This window comes from Lathyrus oleraceus, chromosome 6 (genome assembly GCF_024323335.1).
Source record: "Lathyrus oleraceus cultivar Zhongwan6 chromosome 6, CAAS_Psat_ZW6_1.0, whole genome shotgun sequence".
In the NCBI taxonomy this organism is placed as follows: Eukaryota; Viridiplantae; Streptophyta; class Magnoliopsida; order Fabales; family Fabaceae; genus Lathyrus; species Lathyrus oleraceus.
In genome coordinates, this window is record NC_066584.1 from 31,155,263 (window position 1) to 31,177,633 (window position 22,371).

The 22,371-nt window shown below is 33.6% G+C and overlaps 1 protein-coding gene across 1 annotated transcript; it reads left to right on the top strand.

The window, feature by feature from the left end:
• The first annotated feature begins 8,695 nt into the window (after window positions 1-8,695).
• Window positions 8,696-15,706, top strand: LOC127093827 (uncharacterized). Its single transcript, XM_051032730.1, has 4 exons — window positions 8,696-9,005; window positions 13,885-13,955; window positions 14,281-14,775; window positions 14,921-15,706. Exons 1-4 carry the CDS (start codon window positions 8,696-8,698, stop codon window positions 15,704-15,706), a joined length of 1,662 nt encoding a protein of 553 aa, XP_050888687.1.
• The last annotated feature ends 6,665 nt before the right edge of the window (window positions 15,707-22,371 follow it).

A 22,371-nucleotide genomic window follows, 5' to 3' on the forward strand; every position in this document is an offset into this window, starting at 1 on the left:
TTTAAAGGCCAAAGGATATGTTACATACGGTGATGACACCAAAGGGAAAATCCTTGGAGTAGGAACCATTGGAGCACCTCCTGCTACCATCATCGAAGATGTCCTTTATGTTGAAGGCCTAAAGCACAATTTACTAAGTATAAGTCAATTGTGTGACAAAGGGTTCCGAATCAATTTCACAAAAGATGAATGTGTGATAGAGCATGAAGTCACCCATGACATCTTGCTAAAAGGTAAAAGGGTTAATAATATTTTTATGACGTCTTTTGATGATTCTTCCTTGAAGGTAAAATGCCTAATGACGAACAACAACGAGGCTTGGCTATGGCATAAAAGATTCGCTCATATACACATGGAGCACATGAACAAATTAATAAAGCATGATCTTGTCATTGGTCTTCCAAAGATTAAGTTCATCAAGGATAAGATGTGTGACGCATGCCAAAAGGGAAAGCAAACCAAGACGACTTTCAAATCCAAGAATGTTGTGTCTTCGTCAAGGCCACTTCAACTCTTGCACATGGATCTCTTCGGTCCATCAAGAACAAAAAGTTTCGGAGGTAATGTTTACGGTTTGGTAATTGTTGATGATTTCTCTAGATATACGTGGACTTTGTTTCTTGTGCAGAAAAGCGATGCTTTCAAGGCTTTCAAAAAATATGCAAAACAAATTCAGAATGAGAAGTCTCTCTCAATAATCTCCATTAGAAGTGACCACGGGGGAGAATTTCAAAATACATTTTTTGAAGATTTCTGCGAAAAGCACGGAATTTCCCACAACTTCTCCGCACCACGAACACCACAACAAAACGGTGTCGTAGAGAGAAAGAACAGATCCTTGGTGGAACTCGCAAGAACGATGCTCAGCGACTCCAACCTTCCTAAATATTTTTGGGCGGACGCAGTTAGCACAGCATGCTTTGTTAGCAACCGTGTCAACATTCGGCCGATTCTCAAAAAGACTCCGTATGAGCTTTTCAAAGGAAGGAAGCCCAATATATCTTTCTTTCACATCTTTGGGTGCAAATGTTTTGTCCTCAACAATGGAAAGGACAATCTTGGTAAGTTTGATGAGAAATCCGACGAAGGTATCTTCCTTGGCTACTCCCTTTCTAGTAAGGCTTTTAGAATTTTCAATAAAAGAACTCTTACTATTGAAGAATCAACGCATGTATGTTTTGATGAAACTAACCCCTCGAAAGAGGATAACCTTGTTGTTGATGACGATGATGATATAATAGACGTATCACAAAAGGATCTTTCAAATGTTCAATCCATTCCACAAGGAGATGGCTCACCAATCATTGAAGAACATCATGATCTACCGAAAGAATGGAAAACTCATAGAGATCACCCGATCGATAAAGTTATTGGTGATATTAGCCAAGGCGTTGCAACACGACTAAATCTCAAAGATGCTTGTCTCAACATGGCTTTTGTGTCTCAAATAGAACCAACCAAAGTCGATGAAGCCTTAGGCGACGATCAATGGATAGTAGCAATGCAAGAAGAACTCAACCAATTCGAAAGAAATCAAGTTTGGAGTCTTGTACCAAGACCAGACAACAAGCACATCATTGGAACAAGATGGGTCTTCAAGAACAAACTTGATGAGAATGGGATCATAGTTCGTAACAAAGCAAGATTGGTCGCACAAGGATACAACCAACAAGAAGGAATTGATTTTGATGAGACGTTCGCTCCGGTAGCAAGGTTAGAAGCAATTCGATTATTACTTGCTTTTGCTTGTTCTATGAACTTTCAATTGTTTCAGATGGATGTCAAAAGCGCTTTCCTAAATGGCTATATCAATGAAGAAGTCTACGTCAAACAACCTCCGGGTTTTGAAGACTTCAAGAACCCTTCACATGTCTACAAGTTGAAGAAAGCACTATATGGTTTAAAGCAAGCACCGAGAGCGTGGTATGACCGCCTCAGCAACTTTCTTTGTGAAAAGGGTTTTGTAAAAGGAAAGGTTGACAAGACTTTATTCATAAAGAAGATCAAGGGTAACACCTTATTGGCTCAAGTCTATGTCGACGACATCATCTTCGGTTCAACAAATAAAGATCTTTGCGAAGAGTTTTCAACCATGATGCAAGGAGAATTCGAGATGTCCATGATGGGAAAATTGAACTATTTTCTTGGACTTCAAATCAAGCAAACCAAGGATGGCATCTTCATCAACCAATCCAAGTATTGCAAGGAATTATTGAAAAGATTTGATATGGATAGTTGCAAAGTGATGTCCACTCCTATGGGATCCGGAACGTACGTTGATCAAGATGAATCCGGAATGTCAATAGACATTACAAAATATCGAGGTATGATTGGTTCATTACTATATTTGACGGCAAGCCGTCCTGACATTATGTTTAGTGTATGTTTGTGTGCACACTTTCAAGCAAACCCGAAGGAATCGTATCTCACCGCCGTGAAGAGGATTATGAAATATCTCAAAGGAACAACGAACGTCGGACTATGGTATCCAAAAGGTAGTACATGTTCCTTGATTGGTTATTCTGATGCTGACTATGCAGGCTGTAAGACCGATAGAAAAAGCACAAGTGGTACCTGTCACATTCTCGGGAATGCACTAGTGTCGTGGGCATGCAAGAAGCAAGCATGTGTCGCACTTAGCACGGCCGAAGCAGAGTACATTGCAGCAGGCAGTTGTTGTGCACAAATTTTATGGCTCAAGCAACAACTTCTGGATTTTGGTATAGACCTCGGCTGCATTCCTCTTCGATGCGATAACACAAGTGCCATCAACATCACAAAGAACCCGGTCATGCATTCAAGGACGAAGCACATAGATATCCGACATCATTTCCTCCGAGATCACGTGCTTAACGGAGATGTAGATGTTACGTTCGTGGATACACATAACCAACTCGCTGACATATTCACAAAACCATTGGCTAAAGAGCAATTCTTCAAAATTCGGCGAGAACTCGGTATTCTCAATGAAGGTGACATCTAACCTTGTCTTCAAATTACTTGTTATGTGGTATAGTTGCTAAAAATGTGTTTACTTTCAGTTTTTATGTTTTGCATGCTAGCACTTCCTTTTTGCCGTTTTCCGTTTTTCTCACTTTCGCATGTCCAAATATTATCCGTTTTAAAATATTTTTATATCGAAAGTTGCGTCTTGATAAGTGCTAATACTTTGTGCAAAATTTTTGTAAAAATCTTTTCACGAATTTTCATAACGGAGCTGCTGTTTTTTTTCTATTTTTTGAAAAATTTAGTCCGTTAACCGGTTAACGGTATAGGTTAACCGGTTAACGCCTCCCAACAGCAACTCTATTTTTCGTTTTAAAATACAGAACGTTTTAATTAATTGTTTTATTTTTTTTGTGGGTTTATGTTCATTGCATGTGCTTTGTTCTTTCACCTACTCCTCATAACTCTCTCCTCCCTCATTACTCACCATAAACCCTTCATCTCTTTACTTTCAACTTACATAACTCTCAAACCCCTTTTCCGAAAATCCATCTCTAAACCCTAGAATCTTCATCTTCTTCATGGCTCCACCAAGAATGGGAAAGGCTCCTGTCTCATCTTCTAGCAGTGAAGAGGAAGAGTTGAAAATGGAAACTGCCAAGAAAAGGAGAATGGACTTCAAGGTCAGGGTTCGACATCTGCTTAAGGGTAAGTATGTGAATCTCAAATCCTTCACTACTTTCTCTTTCCCTGAGTTGTTGAGGTTTCAAGGATTGCATGAGTTCATCACTGATGATGGGAAAATTTACACTGACTTGGTAAAATCCTTTCTGAATCATTTTACTTTAAATCTAAATACTGATGAACAACACATGCTGTCTGCAACTGTTAGAGACTGTGAAATTGTTACCGACCTTGGGACATTGGCTGCGTCTCTTAAGATTCCATATTCAGGTTTTTTCCTTAGAAAAGGTGTTAATCATGAGGAAGGAAAATGGGCTCAGTATGATAAGATGGAATACTACTACTCTATCTGATGATTTCCCAGGGAGGTGGTTGTGTCGGGACAGCGCACTTCTCGCATACTTTGCTATGCTAAGAATCTGTCGGTTGACGATCGTATGCTGCATTATGTTATCTGCCATGTTCTGCTGCCCAAGGATTCCAACCTGTCTCAAATCAATGATTTGGAAATGCAAGTTCTGTTTGCAGTAAAGAACAAGATCCGAGTTAATTGGCTGCCCACCATGTTGTATCATCTGCGACAGCAACTCTCTCTCAAGACAAGGCTGCCATACGGTCGCCTTATCTCAAGGATTTTGGAACTCACAGATATGGAAATCGGGCGAGAACATTTTTTGGCTATGACCACTACAGCAAATGAAATCAACGGCGTTACCATCATGAAAAATACTGGAATTATTCAAAGCAACGACGGCTCCTACAAATATGATGATGGGTCCTCCTCTTCAAACTTCCCTATTCCGGAAGGTGGCATTACCAATGAATTTCTCTATACTACCATGATGAGCCACCACCGTGAGACCACCCGTGCTATCAAGAGTCTTCGGAACCTAGTGTTGAGTTCCCGCAACCTTCCCGTAGAAGATGATGAAGGTGCTGACGGTAGTGAAGCGGATGGTGAGGAGGATGAGGCCGGTTCGGAAGAAGAATAAAGCACTATGTTCTTTTCCTGTTTATGTTTTCTGTTATATGCTGTCCTAGTGTTTTTATTGTTAAACTATGTTTATGATTGTCATGTCTACCAAACACTTAACTTTTAAATCCATTTTTATTCTGTCATACCTTGTGATTCAATGTTTATCTGATAATCGCAAAATGTATGTTTACTTGTATGCTTTTTCCTTAAGTCTCTTCCTTTTTGCTAATGACAAAGGGGGAGAAGACTTGTTTCTCTAATAATTTTCTATGCAGAATTGTTGTATGCCTCTCATTTAGGGGGAGTTCTTAAATTCAGGGGGAGAAATCATCTTAGAGAAACTCCACCTTCTGCATCTATCTCAAAGTGGTTGTCATCATCAAAAAGGGGGAGATTGTAGAAGCAAGCTTCAATCCAAGAAGTATTTTGATGAAGACAACTTGCATCAATGCAAAAAGAGAAGAGCTACAAAGTTATCTCAAGCATCAAGTATCCAAAGCCGCATATGCATTTTTGATCAAGCTTCATTTTCAAGACACCATTTGGCAAGATTGTTGATTCACTTCTTAGGTATATCTAACTCACTCTTAGATTAGTATACAAGTGTTCAACAAATATGATCTGCATTTGCATCTTTTAACATAACCATTTGTTAACACCTTGAAATGCAAGACACATTTATTTTTTTAAGTATTTTTCTGCATTTCAACAGTGTTAACCGGTTAACCATATGGGTTAACCGGTTAACAGCCCCAATTTTCAAATTCTTTGTTAACGTTTGCATGCGTTAACCGGTTAACCCATATGGTTAACCGGTTAACACTGTTCGTTACAGCAAAAATGGCTTTGAAAAATTATATCTTTTCATCAATGTTCATGAGGGAAATGATACCTCTTTGAAAAGGTATTTTTGGCAATATAAATTATTAAATTTTCAAAATGAATTTTCACCTCCAAGAATTTTCATACAAACTTCAAATAAATCACTCTCTCATATTTTTCCTTTAATAATTTTTGAAAGTGTTCATAATAAAAATTTTCATCTCATTCTATTGTTGAACACTTGCATATTATCTTTTGAGTGACTTATTTATCTAAGGAGAAGATCAATCAAGAGGAGATTGATAACACTACATCTTTATTAAAAATCATTCATAGAATTATTTCTGTTTGACTTGTGATCCAGGATTGTTGGACACAAGGGTTGGTGTTGAAGAGGATTGTTCTTCATACACTTGTTTGTCTATAGGTTAGATAGTAGGCATCACCGTTTGTGTGAATAGGCTATACCATATTCTAACTATAGTGAATTCCCTTTCGTGTGAAAGGGGAGTGGATGTACCTTCGGATTGTGAAGGGAACCACTATAATTTCCGGTGTCGTTTACTTTCCGCATTTTAATTTTCCGCACTTAAACAAAAATATCCAAAAACCGGAAACTAGATCGAAGAAATTTTTATCACCTAATTCACCCCCCCTCTTAGGCGCATTTACAACTTACACCATCAACTCCCGTTATTGTAGTACCTTAACCTTTGGATCCTTCTTCACCATGACTCTTAATGAATGGCTTGAGAAATCAACCTTTGTGATTGTTTAGGTGGTGATTTGGGCATTGAATCATTGCGATGGATGAGGAAATAATCTACGAGTTCATGATATAGGATAAGTTCACCACCGAGGATAGGTCATCATCGAGGATAGGTTTTCATCGAGGATGTCATTTGGAAAACTTAAAAAGTTCTTGAACTCGTTTGTGTAATGAGTTTACCTCACGAGATTATGTCATTAGTCATTTAACCTTTGAATATTGTTGCTTTGAGCTCAGATCTAACAAAACTGGTGGTTGCGGTCATTTGTTTGTTCGGGATAAATATTTGAGGAAGAGTTTTGTTATTGGAAGAAGAGGTGGAAATGACATCGGAGATGGCGTGTTCAGAACAAGTCTTCAACTGGTTCAATAGAAAGGTGGATGGGTGTGGAGAAGGAAAATAGAATTTGTTTCTCAATTAGAGGTTTTGGGGGACCAAAGAGGGTAGATAGATGATTGGGTGGCGACTAGGGTTTGGAGAAAGGGAGGGAGTTGTATGAACGTGAGATGTAAGATGGAAGGAAAAAAAAGGAAAGGCTGGTTCTGTCTTCTCTCTTAGATTCATAATTGTTTAGAATTATATATGGCGCCCCTCAAATTGGATATGGCACAACTGCAATATGCAAAAAAAAAAAAAAGATTTAAATGCACTTTTGGTTTCCATATTTACATGTTTTTAATTTTTTGATCCCTCTATTTTAAAATCCAATTTTTTGGTCCCTCAACTTTACTTCCTTTAGGATTTTGTTGGTCTCCCTCCACTTTTGTACATGTGGAAATGATGACTAGGATAAAAAAATTTTGGCTTATATGTATATTTGGTCCCCCTATTTTTAAGTTTTTAAAATTTAGTACCTTCATTTTAAAAACCAACTTTTTGGTCCCTAAAGTTCACTTCCTTTGAGATTTCCATGCCCCCCCCTCCATTTGATAGACTCATTAATGATGTGGCACATGCGCTGGACATCCACGTCAGTTATAATTGAATATTTTAATTCACGATAATTATTATTTATATTAAAAAATAATTTTAATTAAAATAATGATTTTAAATGAATTATTATTGCCTTTATTAATGAAGGAAATCAACTTCGTTGCCTCACTGCGTGCGTACCCTAGCCGCCTTTTTCTTCCTGCCATTATTCAAGGATTTGACTCAAGGTGCTGGTTTTGATCAATTTAATCATTTGAGTAGTTATGCTGAAGAGTTGTTAAAGTCAAATTCTAAGAGCACTGTGTATATACAATGTGTTGAGAGCAAATGCATCTATGTATTTGAAAGGATTTATATATGCTTAGAGGCTTGCAAGGCAGACTTTGCTAAGATATGTAGGCCGCTCATTGGATTGGATGCTTTCTTTTTGAAGGGGGGGGGGTATGGTGGACGATTAACGTCTGTAATAGGTAGGGATGGTAACAACCAAATCCTTCCAATTGCATATGCAGTGGTTGAAGCTGAGACCAAAGATTCATGGGAATGGTTCTTACACCTTCTATTGGAGGATTTAAGTGCCTTCAATCAAAGAGCATATGACTTTATTTTTTTACCAACATAAGGTATATTGTCTTAATGCATTTTATTTACCTTTCTATGTCATGTATAATATCTTATGTTGTCTTGTGTCATTTTCTTTGCCTTCTTATATGTGACAGGGACTGGTTCCTGTAATTCAAGGCATCAGTACCCATGTGGAGTAGAGACTTTGTGTCAAGCATCTATATGGTAATTGGAAGAAGAAATACACTGGTTTGGAATTAAAGGAGACGTTATGGGCAACAATAAGGGTAACTACAATACCAATGTGGGAAAGAGCAATGCAGAGAATGAAAGAATTGAATGAAAGTGCATGGAAGGACATGATGGATACCCCTGCACAACTATGGACCATATCACATTTCAAGGCATATACAAAGTGCGATATGTAAGTAAATAACATGTGTGAGGCTTTTAACAGGGCAATATTGGAGCATAGAGACAAGCCAATAATCACTTTATTCTAGGGAATCAAATATTATATAATAAAGAGGATCGCAAAACAAAAGGAGTTGTTACAAGGGTATGATGGAGTTATATGTCCTAGAATCCAACTGGTAATTGAGAAGAATAAGAAACATGCACAAGGATGGACTCCAACCTGGCATGGAGATGATAATCTTTCAATTTTTGATGTGACCAATGGGATTGAGACATACTGTGTGAATCTTAAAAATGAAACATATTCATGTAGAAAGTGGGATTTTTCTGGAATACCTCGCTGTCATGTAATCACATGCATTTGAAACATCAAAAAATAACCTGAAAGTTTTGTGGCTGGGTATTACAGGTATAATTCAAATGCATTTTGAGTTCTTTGGTTTGTATGATTTGTATGGTGGGTTGTGTTTATGAATTTTTCAGGAAGTCAGCTTTTGAGAATACCTAATCAAATATTGTATTTCCAACAAATGAACCACAATTGTGGCCTATAATTGATCATGTGCCAATTTATCCCCCTGTTATGAGACGAGCAATTGGTCGTCCAAAAAAATTGAGAAACAAGGCAAATGATGAACCAAAGAACCCTCACGTGCTTTCAAGGAGAATTGCAACTATTAATTGTAAGAAGTATGGAGAAATGGGACATAACAAGAGAAGTTACAAGGGTAAAAGAGATGCTGATAGAGCAATACCAAGGGGAGGAAACAAAGCAAAGAAGGCAATGACCATTAAGGGTGGAAACAAAGCAAAGAAGGCAAAGAACATTAAGGGTGGAAACAAAGCAAAGAAGGTGAAGAAGTCAAGTGAAAACCAGGATGAGATTGGACAGTGTTTTTAAGCACCACAAGCTACTCAAGATTAAATGCAATGTTGTCTTTGCTAAGTTATGGTCTGTTATGTTAGGTTTCAGTACCAATATGGTCTATTTGTGGTATTTTTTTATGTAGTTTGGTATGTTAGGATCCAATATGTTATGAACAAGTTGTAATAGGATATGTTATGATCTTTTGATATAATATTTAACTATTATGAAATTTTAACTCTTATGAACAAGTTATAATCTGTTATGATCTTTTGATAAAATATCAACTGTTATGGTTATTTAACTGTTATGAACAAGTTATGATCTATTATGAACTGTTATGATATGTTATTCAACTATTATGCAGCTGAACCAACATAATGTAATTTCATTTCATTATCAAGTCAACTTAAACCAATAATGTTACAAAAAGGAACACAACTGAACCAACATATGCTAAACATGTTACAATATATAACCTAAACATATTGGATCTATCCTATTTCATTATTGTTGAAATAACATATGTAATTAACACAACAATGGTAATCATCCAGTTGAGCTTCAAATGCTTCTTCAATAATTTCATCTTCATCTTCATTTCTTCATCTTTCCTTATATAATCTTTCAGCTTTTGTTTCTCATCATTCAAATTCTGCAGTAATGACAAAATAACTTCCTTTGTTCTTGGTTTCATTTCTTCATCCAACCAAACAAAGTGGCTACACTTCTTGTAACCTTGCATGTGGAGAAAAAAATGGAGTAGAATGAAGTTGCTTTAGTGGCGATATAACTTAACAGAGAAGAACAACAAAAATAGCATACAAGAAATCACACCTTATACATTCCACACCTTATACTATGTTTGAATAATGCTAACATGTCAAATGTTTTTCTACACGCATAAGAAAACAGAATATAGTATTGAAAGCAACATGGTACACACATACACCTTGTTCATATATTCTACTATATCCTTTTGGACGTTAAAACTTTTCAATTGTAAAAACTGTATCCTGTTCCAGATAATATCTTCTTGATATATTCACTTAATTTCTAATTGAAAACATTAATGGATAATTGAACACAACTCTGTAAGAAGTGACTAGGGGTGGACAAGATGAACCAAAACGACCCAATCCGATAAGTCCGAAAGGAAAATTAAGAAAATGAGTGGGTATGGGTTGGTTTTCGGTTTATACGGGTAAGGGTTACGGGCCTGCATGGTTACACGTGGACGGATTCGGTGGTGCAGTTCAAATCCATCAAAACCCAGACCCACCCGAGAGAGACACATGTCTCTATTATTTTTCTTATATGATAACTATTTAACACAAAAGGTTTTCACTCTCGCCTAATTTCATTTATACTTACACGATTCTCTCTCTAAAATCTCACATTTTCTCTCTGTAAATATGCTTCTCAAATTTTTATCTTCCTTTCATCTTGATATAGTTTCATTCTTTCATTTATTGCCTCTCTAAAATTACACAAAATGTCTCTCAAATTATATGATAAGTTTTGTTGCCTCTGTCAATCTTTAGTTTAGTTCACTGTTTATGAACTAGGCATTTTTTAATTTCTTTTACTTCATATCTAATCTTTGCATTAGATCTACTTGTTCTCAAGATGTTCATCTACCTTATTTTACTTTATATTCTTTTTTTTTAAAATTTTATTACTTGTTAGTAAATCATAAAAAAGAAAGACCATTGTTTCTTTAAAAATTTATGTTGAAGGAATTTTTTGAGTAAATTTTATTTCATTCGATGTTATTCTTTAACACTATGTTTAAATTTCTTGAATTTTCATTTGCAAAAGTTATATTTGATTAATTAAAATCCGCATTAACCCATCCGATGACACCGAAAACCGTTCAAACCGACAACCGACGAAATCCTAAACATCATTGGACGAAACTGGACTGTGTTTTTTCACCTATGGATTCATTCGGATTGACGATTTTGGGCCCGGATCCACCCATAACCGTCCGATGTCCACCCGTTGCAGTGACTATGCAACTAAAACTTACATTGGAATTTGTGAGGGTGGATCTCAAAGAGTGTTGGTTTATGAATACATGAGCAATGACATGTCAACATGCTTTTTTCCCCCAATGGAAACTAAGTTGAAAGATGGGAAAATAAGGGACTGTTGAAGGAGTTTTTCACTACAAAACATTCAACATTCTACATCTTCTTTTTTTTTTAAATAAGATCTTTGTGAGAGATACATCACATATTCACCAAAAATCTTAAAATTATAGGTGGATGAGTTCTCTCACTTATAAATGCTCAAATCTCCATATTTTCAACCAATACAAGACTATTACCATGCTACTCACATTTAATACATTATCAAGAGGAATAATAGTTTGGAAAGTTATTTATTAACCATTAAAATCCACATTGTTTTACATAAAAATAACATGAGAGTTTATAAGATAATCCACACAAGAGTTGGTGTCATCATGTGCATTGGTTTGTTTCTGTAAAAAAAAAGCTGGGTCATAAGCTTAAAGTATTTCAAAAATGTTGAAGGATCAATCAAATTTCAAATGAAATAAAGTTGAGGGACAAAAAAACTGAATTTTAAGAGGATCAAAATTGCATTTAATCCAAAATAATTGATTCTTTCAATTTTTTAAAATAAAATTTTACATTTTATATCATTTTTTTCTTTCAAAAATTTGGATTTTTTTTTAGAAAATCAATGTTTTTATACCATAATTTTCTAATATTTGATATAAGATCATAAATTTTGAAAAGATATCTTTTTTCATACCAGAATTCTGAAAGAACTGATATAAAATATGCGGATGCATTAGATTTTTCGAAAAATTCAATAGATTAAATTTGAACAATTATCTAAAAAACACACAAAATTTACTATCAGATCCTTTAAAAACTTGTTTGAATTATAGTGTCTAGAGATTTTTAAAAAATCAGGATAAAATCTTAATACTTTTTTTTTAATTTATTGGTTTTATACTAGATTTTCAAAATATCCAATATAAATAAAACAATATGATTTTACAATAAATTTTTGAAAAATCTAATGCAAAATAACATATTTTGATTAAAAAATGATTTTATACCAATTTTTTAAAAAATCTAGTGTAGAATCATAGATTTTAAGCATTTTTGTTTTGTTTTCACTTACAATAAAACCAAATAGTTGATTATAACAACTAAATTTTATCATTTTAAAAATATGTAGGGTTGTCATGATCATGATTGATTTGAAGGGTGGCATGAGGAATTCTAGTATTTACAACGAAAGTCAAATCTCCCTGAATCAATTTTTACTTAAGCCAAACAAAATACTCTAATTAGTGTAATTTGAACTCAAATCAATTTAAAGTATTCAATAAATATTTGCACTATAAAATAAAATAGTCAAATGAAACATAATCATAAAACTAAGGGTCAGTTTATTTTAGCTTTAAAAAAATAGATTTTTTCTTTATATTTTTGAAAATGGATTCTACAAAAATGTTTTTCAAAATATTATAAGTTTTTCTAAATTTGTTTTTTATAAATTAAAAGATTGAATTGTTCATTCTATAACATAAATATACATTATTTAAGATCAAAACATAGTCAAAATCATAATTTTTTCAAAAAATTGTATCTTAAAAATGATTTTTATAAAAAGCTATTTGAAATAGCTTCAAAATTAAGTGATTTTTTGAAAATTTGATATTCAAAAAAAGTTTCGATAAAATGATTAAATACTTAAAATAACATTTTAAAAATAACTATTCAAACCAAATTTTCATTTGAAGCTTTTATGAAAAATTTCTTTGTAAATTTTTTTTACACTAAAATATATAACACTATAAAAATCATTTAAAAAAAAAGCCAAAACAAACTGACCATAAATTATTCTAATGAATTGTTGAGTCCATCTAAAACTAAAATACACATGATATTAATTACTATAAATAATCAAGTTAAGAAAATAGTTATACTATTACTCAATAAAATAAAATAGACAATAAGAGCCCTCTTCACTTTTAATTTCTATTAGTATATTTAAAAATCATTAGCTTTCTTAGATACAATCATAGGAAAATTAATCGATTATTAAATAAGAAAAAACAAACTTAACACATAATAAAAATAAAATATTTCAATACATAATGATAGCAGGAATAATAAAATATTTTAATCTTTTTTTTGGGTTTCACCGGTAAAATCAGTTAGGGTTTTTCCTCCGAGATCAAGGTTTATTTTGGGGTTTTTGTATAAGATTTTGCAACGGGATTCAACCGAGTGAAAGCTTTGAAGAATAGGTTTATGTCAAAGGAGTGGTGGTAACTAGAGGGTCGACTTGGAAGTATTAGGTCACTTGATCTTGCTTAAGATAAAGGGGAGAGAAGAAGTTAGGATTAACATCAAACATAAGGTTTAGGGATTTGAATTTCTATTTTTTCTCTTGTATACAACTCTTGCAAAGGTCAATTACATATCTCAATTCTATTTTGAATTGGGGAAGACGTACACACAGTAGGGACAAATGGGGAAATACCTAAATAAATCTTTGCTCTCTCTCTCTCTCTCTCTCTCTCTCTCTCTCTCTCTCTCTCTCTCTCTCTCTCGATACTACACTTAATGTACAATTTGATAAACTGAAAATTCAGTTTATGTTGAAGTCATTCAAACTGTTTTGTAAAGATAATGGAAATCTAAACAATTTTAATTTGCTTTTCATATCTTCAACACAAAAGAAAATCAGTTTGATGTTCATTGCACACCAAGTGTTTGATAAATTGTCTTAGTTAATTTTTGTGTCCTATTTTATTGGAAATTGATTACAAGGTGTCATATTGTGCAAAAAAATATTTTGTAAAACATATTGATTTACTTTCTCATCATTGTTATATGTTTTGTTATGGTTTATAGGCATATCCGATTCTTCCGATAACGATTTGGGATATACGAGTGCCGATCTGGAATTGCTTTCGCTTGTCATAGTAAATAATTTTTAAAATAGATTTTTAATTGAACTTTTTTTATTGGTGATCTATTCACTCCCTCTAGATCGTTATCCTCGTCTAACAAGTGGTATCATGAGCACCAGTTTATCTTGTGCTTTAAAATTTCTTATTGTGTTATGAGTTCTGAACCTAAAGAGGCGGATAATAAATCACTTGTTTTCAATGGCGAAAAGTATGGTTATTGGAAGGATTGTATGTGTATCAATATCAATTCTATTGATAGAAATGTATGGAACGACATCCAAAATGGTCTATTTAAAATTACTGTGGCTTTTTTGTACCTAAACCGGAAGCACAACAGAATGAGGATCATGAGAAAAAGTGGTCTTGTGATTGGAAAACAAGGAATACTCTAATCTCTACTTTAGGAGTTGATGAATATTACAATGTTTCTCACTACAAAACTGTTAAAGCTATGTGTGACTCATTAGTAGTTACCCATGAGGGTACAAATGAAGTCAAACAAGCTAGAATCAATACTTTGAACCAGGAGTTTGAACTATTTCATATGAAACATGGTGAAACCATTGTCGATATGAAAAAGAGGTTCACTCATCTTATAAATCGTTTGAATGCAATTGGTAAGCCGGTTTCCAATGAAATTTCTACTAACAAAATTTTGAGATGTCTTAATAGGGAATGGCAACCTAAGGTCATCGCCACCAAGGAAGTTAACAACCTATTGACATTAGACACTACTACTTTGTTTGGTAAGCTTAAAGAACATAAGCAAGAACTCACTTGCTTTGAGAAGCATGAGAAGAAGATTAAGAAAGAAAAGAACAAGGAAAATGAGGTGGAAAAGAAGTCAAAATTTCTCTTGTGGCTTTAGTTCTAAGTTCTCTACAAAAGAGCAATATGATAGTGGAACTAGTGATAATGAGTGTTAGGATGATGAAGAAATATGATTGTTTGTTAAACGGTGCCATAAGTACATTAAGAGAAATGGATTGAAGCACTCCAACAAGAATCTCATCAACTATAGGAGACAAGCAAATTCCTTAAAGCAAGATGAGAATAAAAAAGAAAAATCCAAAGGTTTAGGTTTTAATTGTGGAAAATTCGATCATTATAAGCCGGATTGTCCATTACTTAAGAAGGATACAGGAAATGGTCAATACAAGAAGTCTACCAAGCCTAAAAGAGCATACATAACTTGGGAAAGTGATAATGAATCCTCAAGTGAAAGTGATGAAGCGGAAATTTTTTGCCTCATGGCCCATCATCATAAGAAGAAAAATGTAAGTCATTATAAATATGAACCTATTGATGAAATGTCTTATTCTGAATTACAAATTGCTTTTGAAAATCTATATGATGAAGTTGTAGATGCTTTTAAAAGCTTGGCATCAAATAAGAGAATATTTTCATACTTAGAAGTCAAAGTCTTAGAAACTGAAAAACAAATGGAAGCTCTTAAGCAAACCAAGTTGGATGCTTCAAAAGTTGATGTTGAGGATGAGAAACCTTCTTGGTTTGGGTGTGAAACTTGTCACATTTGGAAAAAAGAGGTTATTACTCTAAAAGCCAAATTGAACCAGACTTTAGAACAAAAAGTTGCATTCTCTATCAATCAAACAAAATTTAAAAGATCTTTAAATGTGTCGTACAAGAAGTACAATTTTGCTGTAAGGGAATCTAATAGTGAAAGTCACTCACATCATCACTTGACTTGTCACTATTGTTGCAAGAAAGGACATACCATTTCTAAATGTAAATTTAGGTGATACTTGGTTCCTAAAGATGTATTTCAAAGGTTGCCCAAGTTCAATAATGTTTCTACTCACTCTCAAGGACCCAATGAAAATTGGGTACCTATCACTCATGTTTGATCATGTAGGTTGAATGTCTTGGCTCCATGGAAAGAATGTGGTTTCTTGATAGTGGATGCTCAAGGCATATGACAGGTGATATTTACCTATTCATTGACTTCATGCCAAAGAAGAAGGGTTTTGTAACCTATGGAGACAACAATAAGTGTGCAATACTTGGTAAAGGTAGTGTAGGTAATCCCCCTTCTACTACTATCTCTGATGTTATACTTGTTGAAGGTCTTAAACATAATCTACTTAGCATTGGTCAACTATGCGAAAAAAGCTATAAAATAACTTTTAAAAGTACTCGTTTAAGGACTTAAGGGTTAACAACATCTATATGTTTAACTTGAATGATGTATCATTAACAAATACTAAGTGTTTAGTAACCATGAGCGAAGACTCTTGGTTATGGCATAAAAGCTTAACACAATTTTACTTTGATTTATTGAACAAAGTGGTTTCAAAGGATTTAGTTATCGGTCTACCAAAAATTAAATTTTTAAAGGACCACCTATGTGATACATGTCAAATGGGAAAGAAAACAATGGTCTCTTTCAAATCTAAAAACATTGTTTCAACTTCTAGACCTCTTGCGCTTCTCCATATGGATATTTTTTGTCCTTATAGGACAAAAATATTAGGTGGTAATTACTATGGAATTATAGTAGACGATTATTCTAGATTTTGTTGGACTATCTTTTTGCATAGTAAAGATGAGACTTTTTTAGCTTTCACATCTTTTGCAAATTTGTCCCAAAATAAACTAAGTTCAAACATAGTTTAAATTCAAAGCGATCATGAAGGTGAATTTAAAAACCACTTATTTGAGGATTATATAAATATGGCATTGAACATAATTTTTCCGCTCCAAGAACTCCACAAAAAAATGGTGTTGTGGAGCACAAAAATAGAATTTTAGAGAAGTTGGCAAGAACTATGATCAGTGAGAGTAGTTTACCAAAATATTTTTGGGCGATGCTATTAGCACGAAGTGTTATGTTTTAAATAGGATACTTATTCATCCTATTTTAAACAAAACATCTTATGAACTTTTAAAAGGTAAAAAAATCAAATTTATCACATCTTCATGTATTCATATGCAAATACTTTGTATTCAATAATGGTAAGGACAATCTTGGAAAATTTTATACAAAAGCTAATAAATGTATCTTTCTTGGATACTCTCAGTCAAGTAAGGCTTATAGAGTGTACAATAAGAGACTAATTAACTTTGAAGAGTCTGTGCATGCCACTTTTGATGAATCATATCCTAGAAATGTCGGGAAATGTATTTATTTTCATGATGCATGTGTATCTTCAGAGTACATACTCAAAGACACCGAAAATGGAATTGATCAACCTAAAGCAGTGAAACCTGAGGAGGAGGAAGATGACAATCCTGAAAAAGGAGAAGGATGAGAGTCCAACTAAAGTGAATGATATTACTTTGGCTTGGAGGTCTTCCAAGGACCATCTAATCGACAAAAATCTTGGAGACATCATCAAAGGTGCGACTACACACTCTAAGCTAAGTAGTTGCTGTTATCACTTTGCATTTATGTCACAAGTTAAACCTAAAAATGCAAAAGATGCATTAATTGATGAGAATTGGCTTATGTCCATGCAATATGAGCTAAATCAATTTAAAAGAAATGATGTGTGGGACCTTATCCCACCTCCGCAAGATCATTAAATTATTGGCACTAAGTGGGTTTTTAGAAATAAACTAGACGAAAACGAAGTGATAATAATGAATAAGGCCTAACTAGTGGCTCAAGTATATAACCAAGAGGATGGCATAGATTATGAGGAAACTTATACTCTGATTGCCCGCCTCAAAGCTATACGCCTTTTACTAGCGCATGCATGCTCCAAATATTTTAAATTATTTCAAATGGACGTGAAAAGTGCTTTCCTTAATGGTTATATAAATGAGGAAGTGTATGTTTCACAACCTCCCAGTTTTGAAAATCATGAGTATCCTAATCTTGTTTTTAAACTAAAACAAGATTTGTATGGTCTCAAACAAGCCCCTAGGGCTAGGTATGAGCAACTTAGTAAGTTCTTACTTGATCAAGGATATTCTAGAGGGAAGGTAGATATAAAATTTATCATTAAACGTTAAGGAAAACATATTCTTCTAATTCAAATTTATGGTGATGACATCAGATTTGGTTCTACTAACATGCAATTGGCTAAGGAGTTTTCTAAGTTAATGCAGGGCGAATTTGAGATGAGTCTAATGGGTGAGTTGAACTAATATCTCAGACTTCAAATCAAGTAGCTCAAAGAAAGGACGTTTGTGTGTTAAACTAAGTACTGCAAAGAGTTGCTTAAATGCTTCAGAATGATAGATACAAAGTTATTGACACTCCAATGCCCACAAATCTAGTTATGAAAATAGTAAGGATGTTGACGTTTAAAGGTATAGAGGTATGACTGGATCACTCTTATATCTAACTGCATCTAGGTATGACATATGTTTAGTGTGTGCATGTGTGCTTGATATCAATCTTCTCCTAAGGAATCATATTTAAAAGTTGTTAAGCACATTCTTAGATACCTTAATGGTACATCTAAGTATGGACTTTGGTTTTCCAAAGGTAGCAATTGTAGTTTGGTTGGTTACTCCTATTCCGTTTTTTTCGGTTGCAAATTGAATAGGAAAATTACTAGTGGAACTTGCCACATATTTTGGAACTCCTTAATTAGTTGGCATAGCAAGAAGCAAGTCTTTGTTGCTTTGTCAACTGCCAAGGCGGAATACATCACAACTGGTAGTTATTATGCTCAAGTTTTATGGCTTAAACAACAACTACTTAACTTCGATATTAAACTTCAACGTATTCTGATAATGTGCGATAATACTAGTGTGATTAACCTAACCAAAAATATAGTGTTACACTCTCATACTAAATATATTAAGATACGTCACCATTTTCACAAGACCTCTTCCAACTGGGTCGTTTTTCAAATCTTGCTTAATATATTTTGTTGTATGCACTCTTTACATTTGTTTTAACCTTCATTGAAAGTTTTATTTCATGTGAGTGCATCTTCCATCTCTCATCCTATGAGGTAATATCATTCTCAAATTATTTATTTGGTCATAAATTTTTATATGATATGTTGTTTCTCTATGAATCTTGTATTTGATTGTATGTTTATGATCCTACATTGTGTGATATATTTGATTTATGATAAATTTCATGCTTGTTCACTTCCAAAATTTCATTGATTACCCATGAGTGTTTCAATCTATATGCTTATAGTTACGTCATGTTTGATTTCATCATCTTATGTATTTCATGCTATTGTTTCTTCAAAGTTGAAGTATTTTTGGTGTTATTAGTGTTTGAGCATGTTCTTTAGTTATTCTTACATGAAAAATATCATTTTTGCATGAACTTTTCTATGTCCATAGTGAATGTGTCGACACAATCTCCTTATTGGTCGACCCAAACATCTTCACTTTTCAATTTTTTTCTTTCATTCTAGACAATATGTGTCAACCCACAAATGCTTGGGGTCGACCTAAAACATCAAATTATACATTTCAAAAAATTAGTTTCAGTAGGGGTCAACTCCCATCTGTATGGGTTGACCCATTCAAATTTCAAATTCAACTTTGTCCAGTATGGGTCGACACCCAGCTCACAGGGGTCGACCTATTCAATTTTTTTTTTAAAAGATTGTTTTGGTTTAGACTCTTGGATCGATCCGTTTAACCCTTCTATTCTTTCCACGCGTCTGACCAACTTCATATACCCATTTATTATTTTTTCAAACCTTTCTCATTTCCTAGTAAACCTAAATCATTCCCTTTCCCTTTCCAAGAAAAACATCCTCACCTCTACCTCCATATCTCCTTAAATTCTTATCATTTTTTAATTTCACTTATCTTCATCTAATTTCTTCTTCTTTGTGTAATTAAAATTCATTTCTCACAGGTTGTGTTGTTGAGGTTATTCTATATCACTTAAAATCTTAACATTTTAATTCACACTTTTTGTCAAACACCTTGTTTGAATACCATCAGATCCAAAATTCATAGCACCCAAAGTGAACATAGGCAAGAATGTTGTAGGCACATCTTCATTCACACTTGATAGTGCTATCTCATTTCTACATCACTCTTGTGTTGCTGATTTTGAGAAGTCTTTCAGAAATAGAATTGTAATGAAGCAACATGTTTATGATCCCACTGTTTCTGCTACACATTCCGGCGATTGTTGATCATATGGAATATCAAGAGATTAACAATATTGTGAAAGTTTTCACAGACTATAATGAATACTTGATAAGGATATTTTATGTTGGGTTGGAATCAAGGCAAGGCTGTTCACTTTGATTTAAGATGTGAAATAGCTCATATCACTTTATGCAAGAATCATGGAAGGATGTGTTTGCAATTTTTGTGCTCTCTCCTGAACCCACTTTGTCTGATCATGCCTTTCATCCGAATTTTGATTGGAAGAGTCACTTGAACTCTTTTTTAAGAGTACCAAGGCGAGATGACGACTTTGATAGATTGTCAATGATCTTATTGAAGAGATATACTCATATCCTTCAATGGATTATCACTCATGTGATGCATCCAAGGAAATGGGGTCATTCTTAGATTGACCAAACTGAGGTACATCTCATGTATATACTTCAAAATAAATTTAATATTAATTGGCCGAACTACTGTGTCAATAATGTTTGTTGTTAGAGATTGTAACAGATGGTCCTCCTTATGTTACACTTCGATGATTGCAAAGATTCTAAAACACATTCGTATATGTGTAGAAAATATTATATGCATCTTCCTGGTCATGCTCAAGAGTTTAACAAGAGCCATATGTCAAACATGAGGTACCATTGAGATGATAATCTCAAGGCTTAGTATTATTGCATAAAGGGGTCTAATAAGCTTATTTACAACTATGATGATCCTGTTGAATTTGGTACAGTTGATGTGGAAGAACAGGTGGAAGACCAAGTTCATCATATGGACACATATATGACTGATACTCACCATGGTGATGAATATGCTTGGCTACGTGATGCAAAATAACCTGAAGACCCACAAGGGTGAGGTCAGTGGCAACATAACTCTTGGACCCAACATGGTACGACTTATGGTAACTACTATGGTGTTTGCTCAAGTGGTGAAGAATCTTCTATTATCACCTTGTTGGAAATTAAGTGTGTTAAGCAATGGAAGCGCCACAAATAGGAGTCATGTAGGCATGACGCATTTGAAGCTGCTCAAGAGGAGTGTTTCATATTGGTTCATGAACATGTGACTACTCAGGACAAAATTTTAACAATTTTGCCACATATTCTAAAAAACCCTTTAATCATATTCTCCAGGACATGGGATTTAACCATGGTTCAACTCAAACCGACATTAACAACATGATCCATCATCAAAATGAGAATAACCATCACTATCAACAGTTTTACAAGGAGATGTGTGCTTTTTTGGACGTCGAATATGGAAATGATAGTGTCGCTTGGTACCAGGGTATGAGACCTGAAACTAGCGGTAGTCGTGGTCGTAGGAATTAGTTGATTTTCATTATGGACCAAGTTTTTGTTGCATGCATTTCTGTTTTCACGTTCTTATGTTTTATTATTATGATGTTATATTGTGAGCTTCTTATGACAAATTTGTAATGAATTTCATCTCCTTTGTCTGCATTGGTTGATTATTTATGTTTATGCATTTTTTTCACGTTAGCTTAATTCTATGTGAGTGCATGTTATCGTTGGAGGATTTATCTTTGCAACGCCTCTAAGTGTTTTATATGTTGTTGTATATTTTTCATGATGCTTCTCACATTTTTTTGCTTTGTCTCTTCTTAATGTTGTCAAAGCGGGAGAAGTTCATGAGAGAACAATGTCTAATACACATAATCAGGGGAACTATGATCAAGACAACAAATGTTTCATAAGTTTTGCCATCATAAAAAGGATGAGTATGTGAGTGCACTATCCTCTTAGAAATGTTTTAAATGATATCAAAACTAGGATACTTAGGGCTTGTTTGATTTAGTTATCAAAAACAGTTTTTAAATTTTTAAAAATTTAAAAACTAAAAATCTGTTTGGAATACTTCTTTTTAAAAATTGATTTTAAAAACTATTTCTAATATTTTAGTTTTCAAAACTAAAAAACTGAAACAGTCTTAAACTGTTTTGCTTTTTAATTTTGACTTTTTTTTATATAATCATTGAAAATTAAGAATAACATATTTTTATTATTGGCACTTCTGTAATTATTTAAAACTTTTATTTTGTATTTCATTTATTTTATCATTTTTTGTTTCATTATTACATAGTATTGTGTTGTATTATAGTGGGAGTATGTCTCAGCAAACATTGGATGAGTTCTTCTTTAATTGAACTCACGTTTCATGCCTTTTTTTTTAATAATAAAATATTAAATACTATAGTTATTATTTATAATAAATTGAAAGTCATACTTATAATGGTTACTTAAATAAATAGTTTAGAAGTCTATAAATAATTTTTTTTAAGTTGTTAATTTATAAATAAATCAAAAATTTCATCCTTTTTTATTAATAG

What these genes read in the sequence shown, in the direction of transcription:
- LOC127093827 (XM_051032730.1), top strand. Translation starts at nt 8,696, where the DNA reads ATGAGACGAGCAATTGGTCGTCCAAAAAAATTGAGAAACAAGGCAAAT. An exon ending in AATTGCTTTCGCTTGTCATA is followed by an intron (nt 13,956 to 14,280) that starts GTAAATAATTTT and finishes GAAGCACAACAG; the next exon opens with AATGAGGATCATGAGAAAAA. An exon ending in AAAAGAACAAGGAAAATGAG is followed by an intron (nt 14,776 to 14,920) that starts GTGGAAAAGAAG and finishes AAGTACATTAAG; the next exon opens with AGAAATGGATTGAAGCACTC.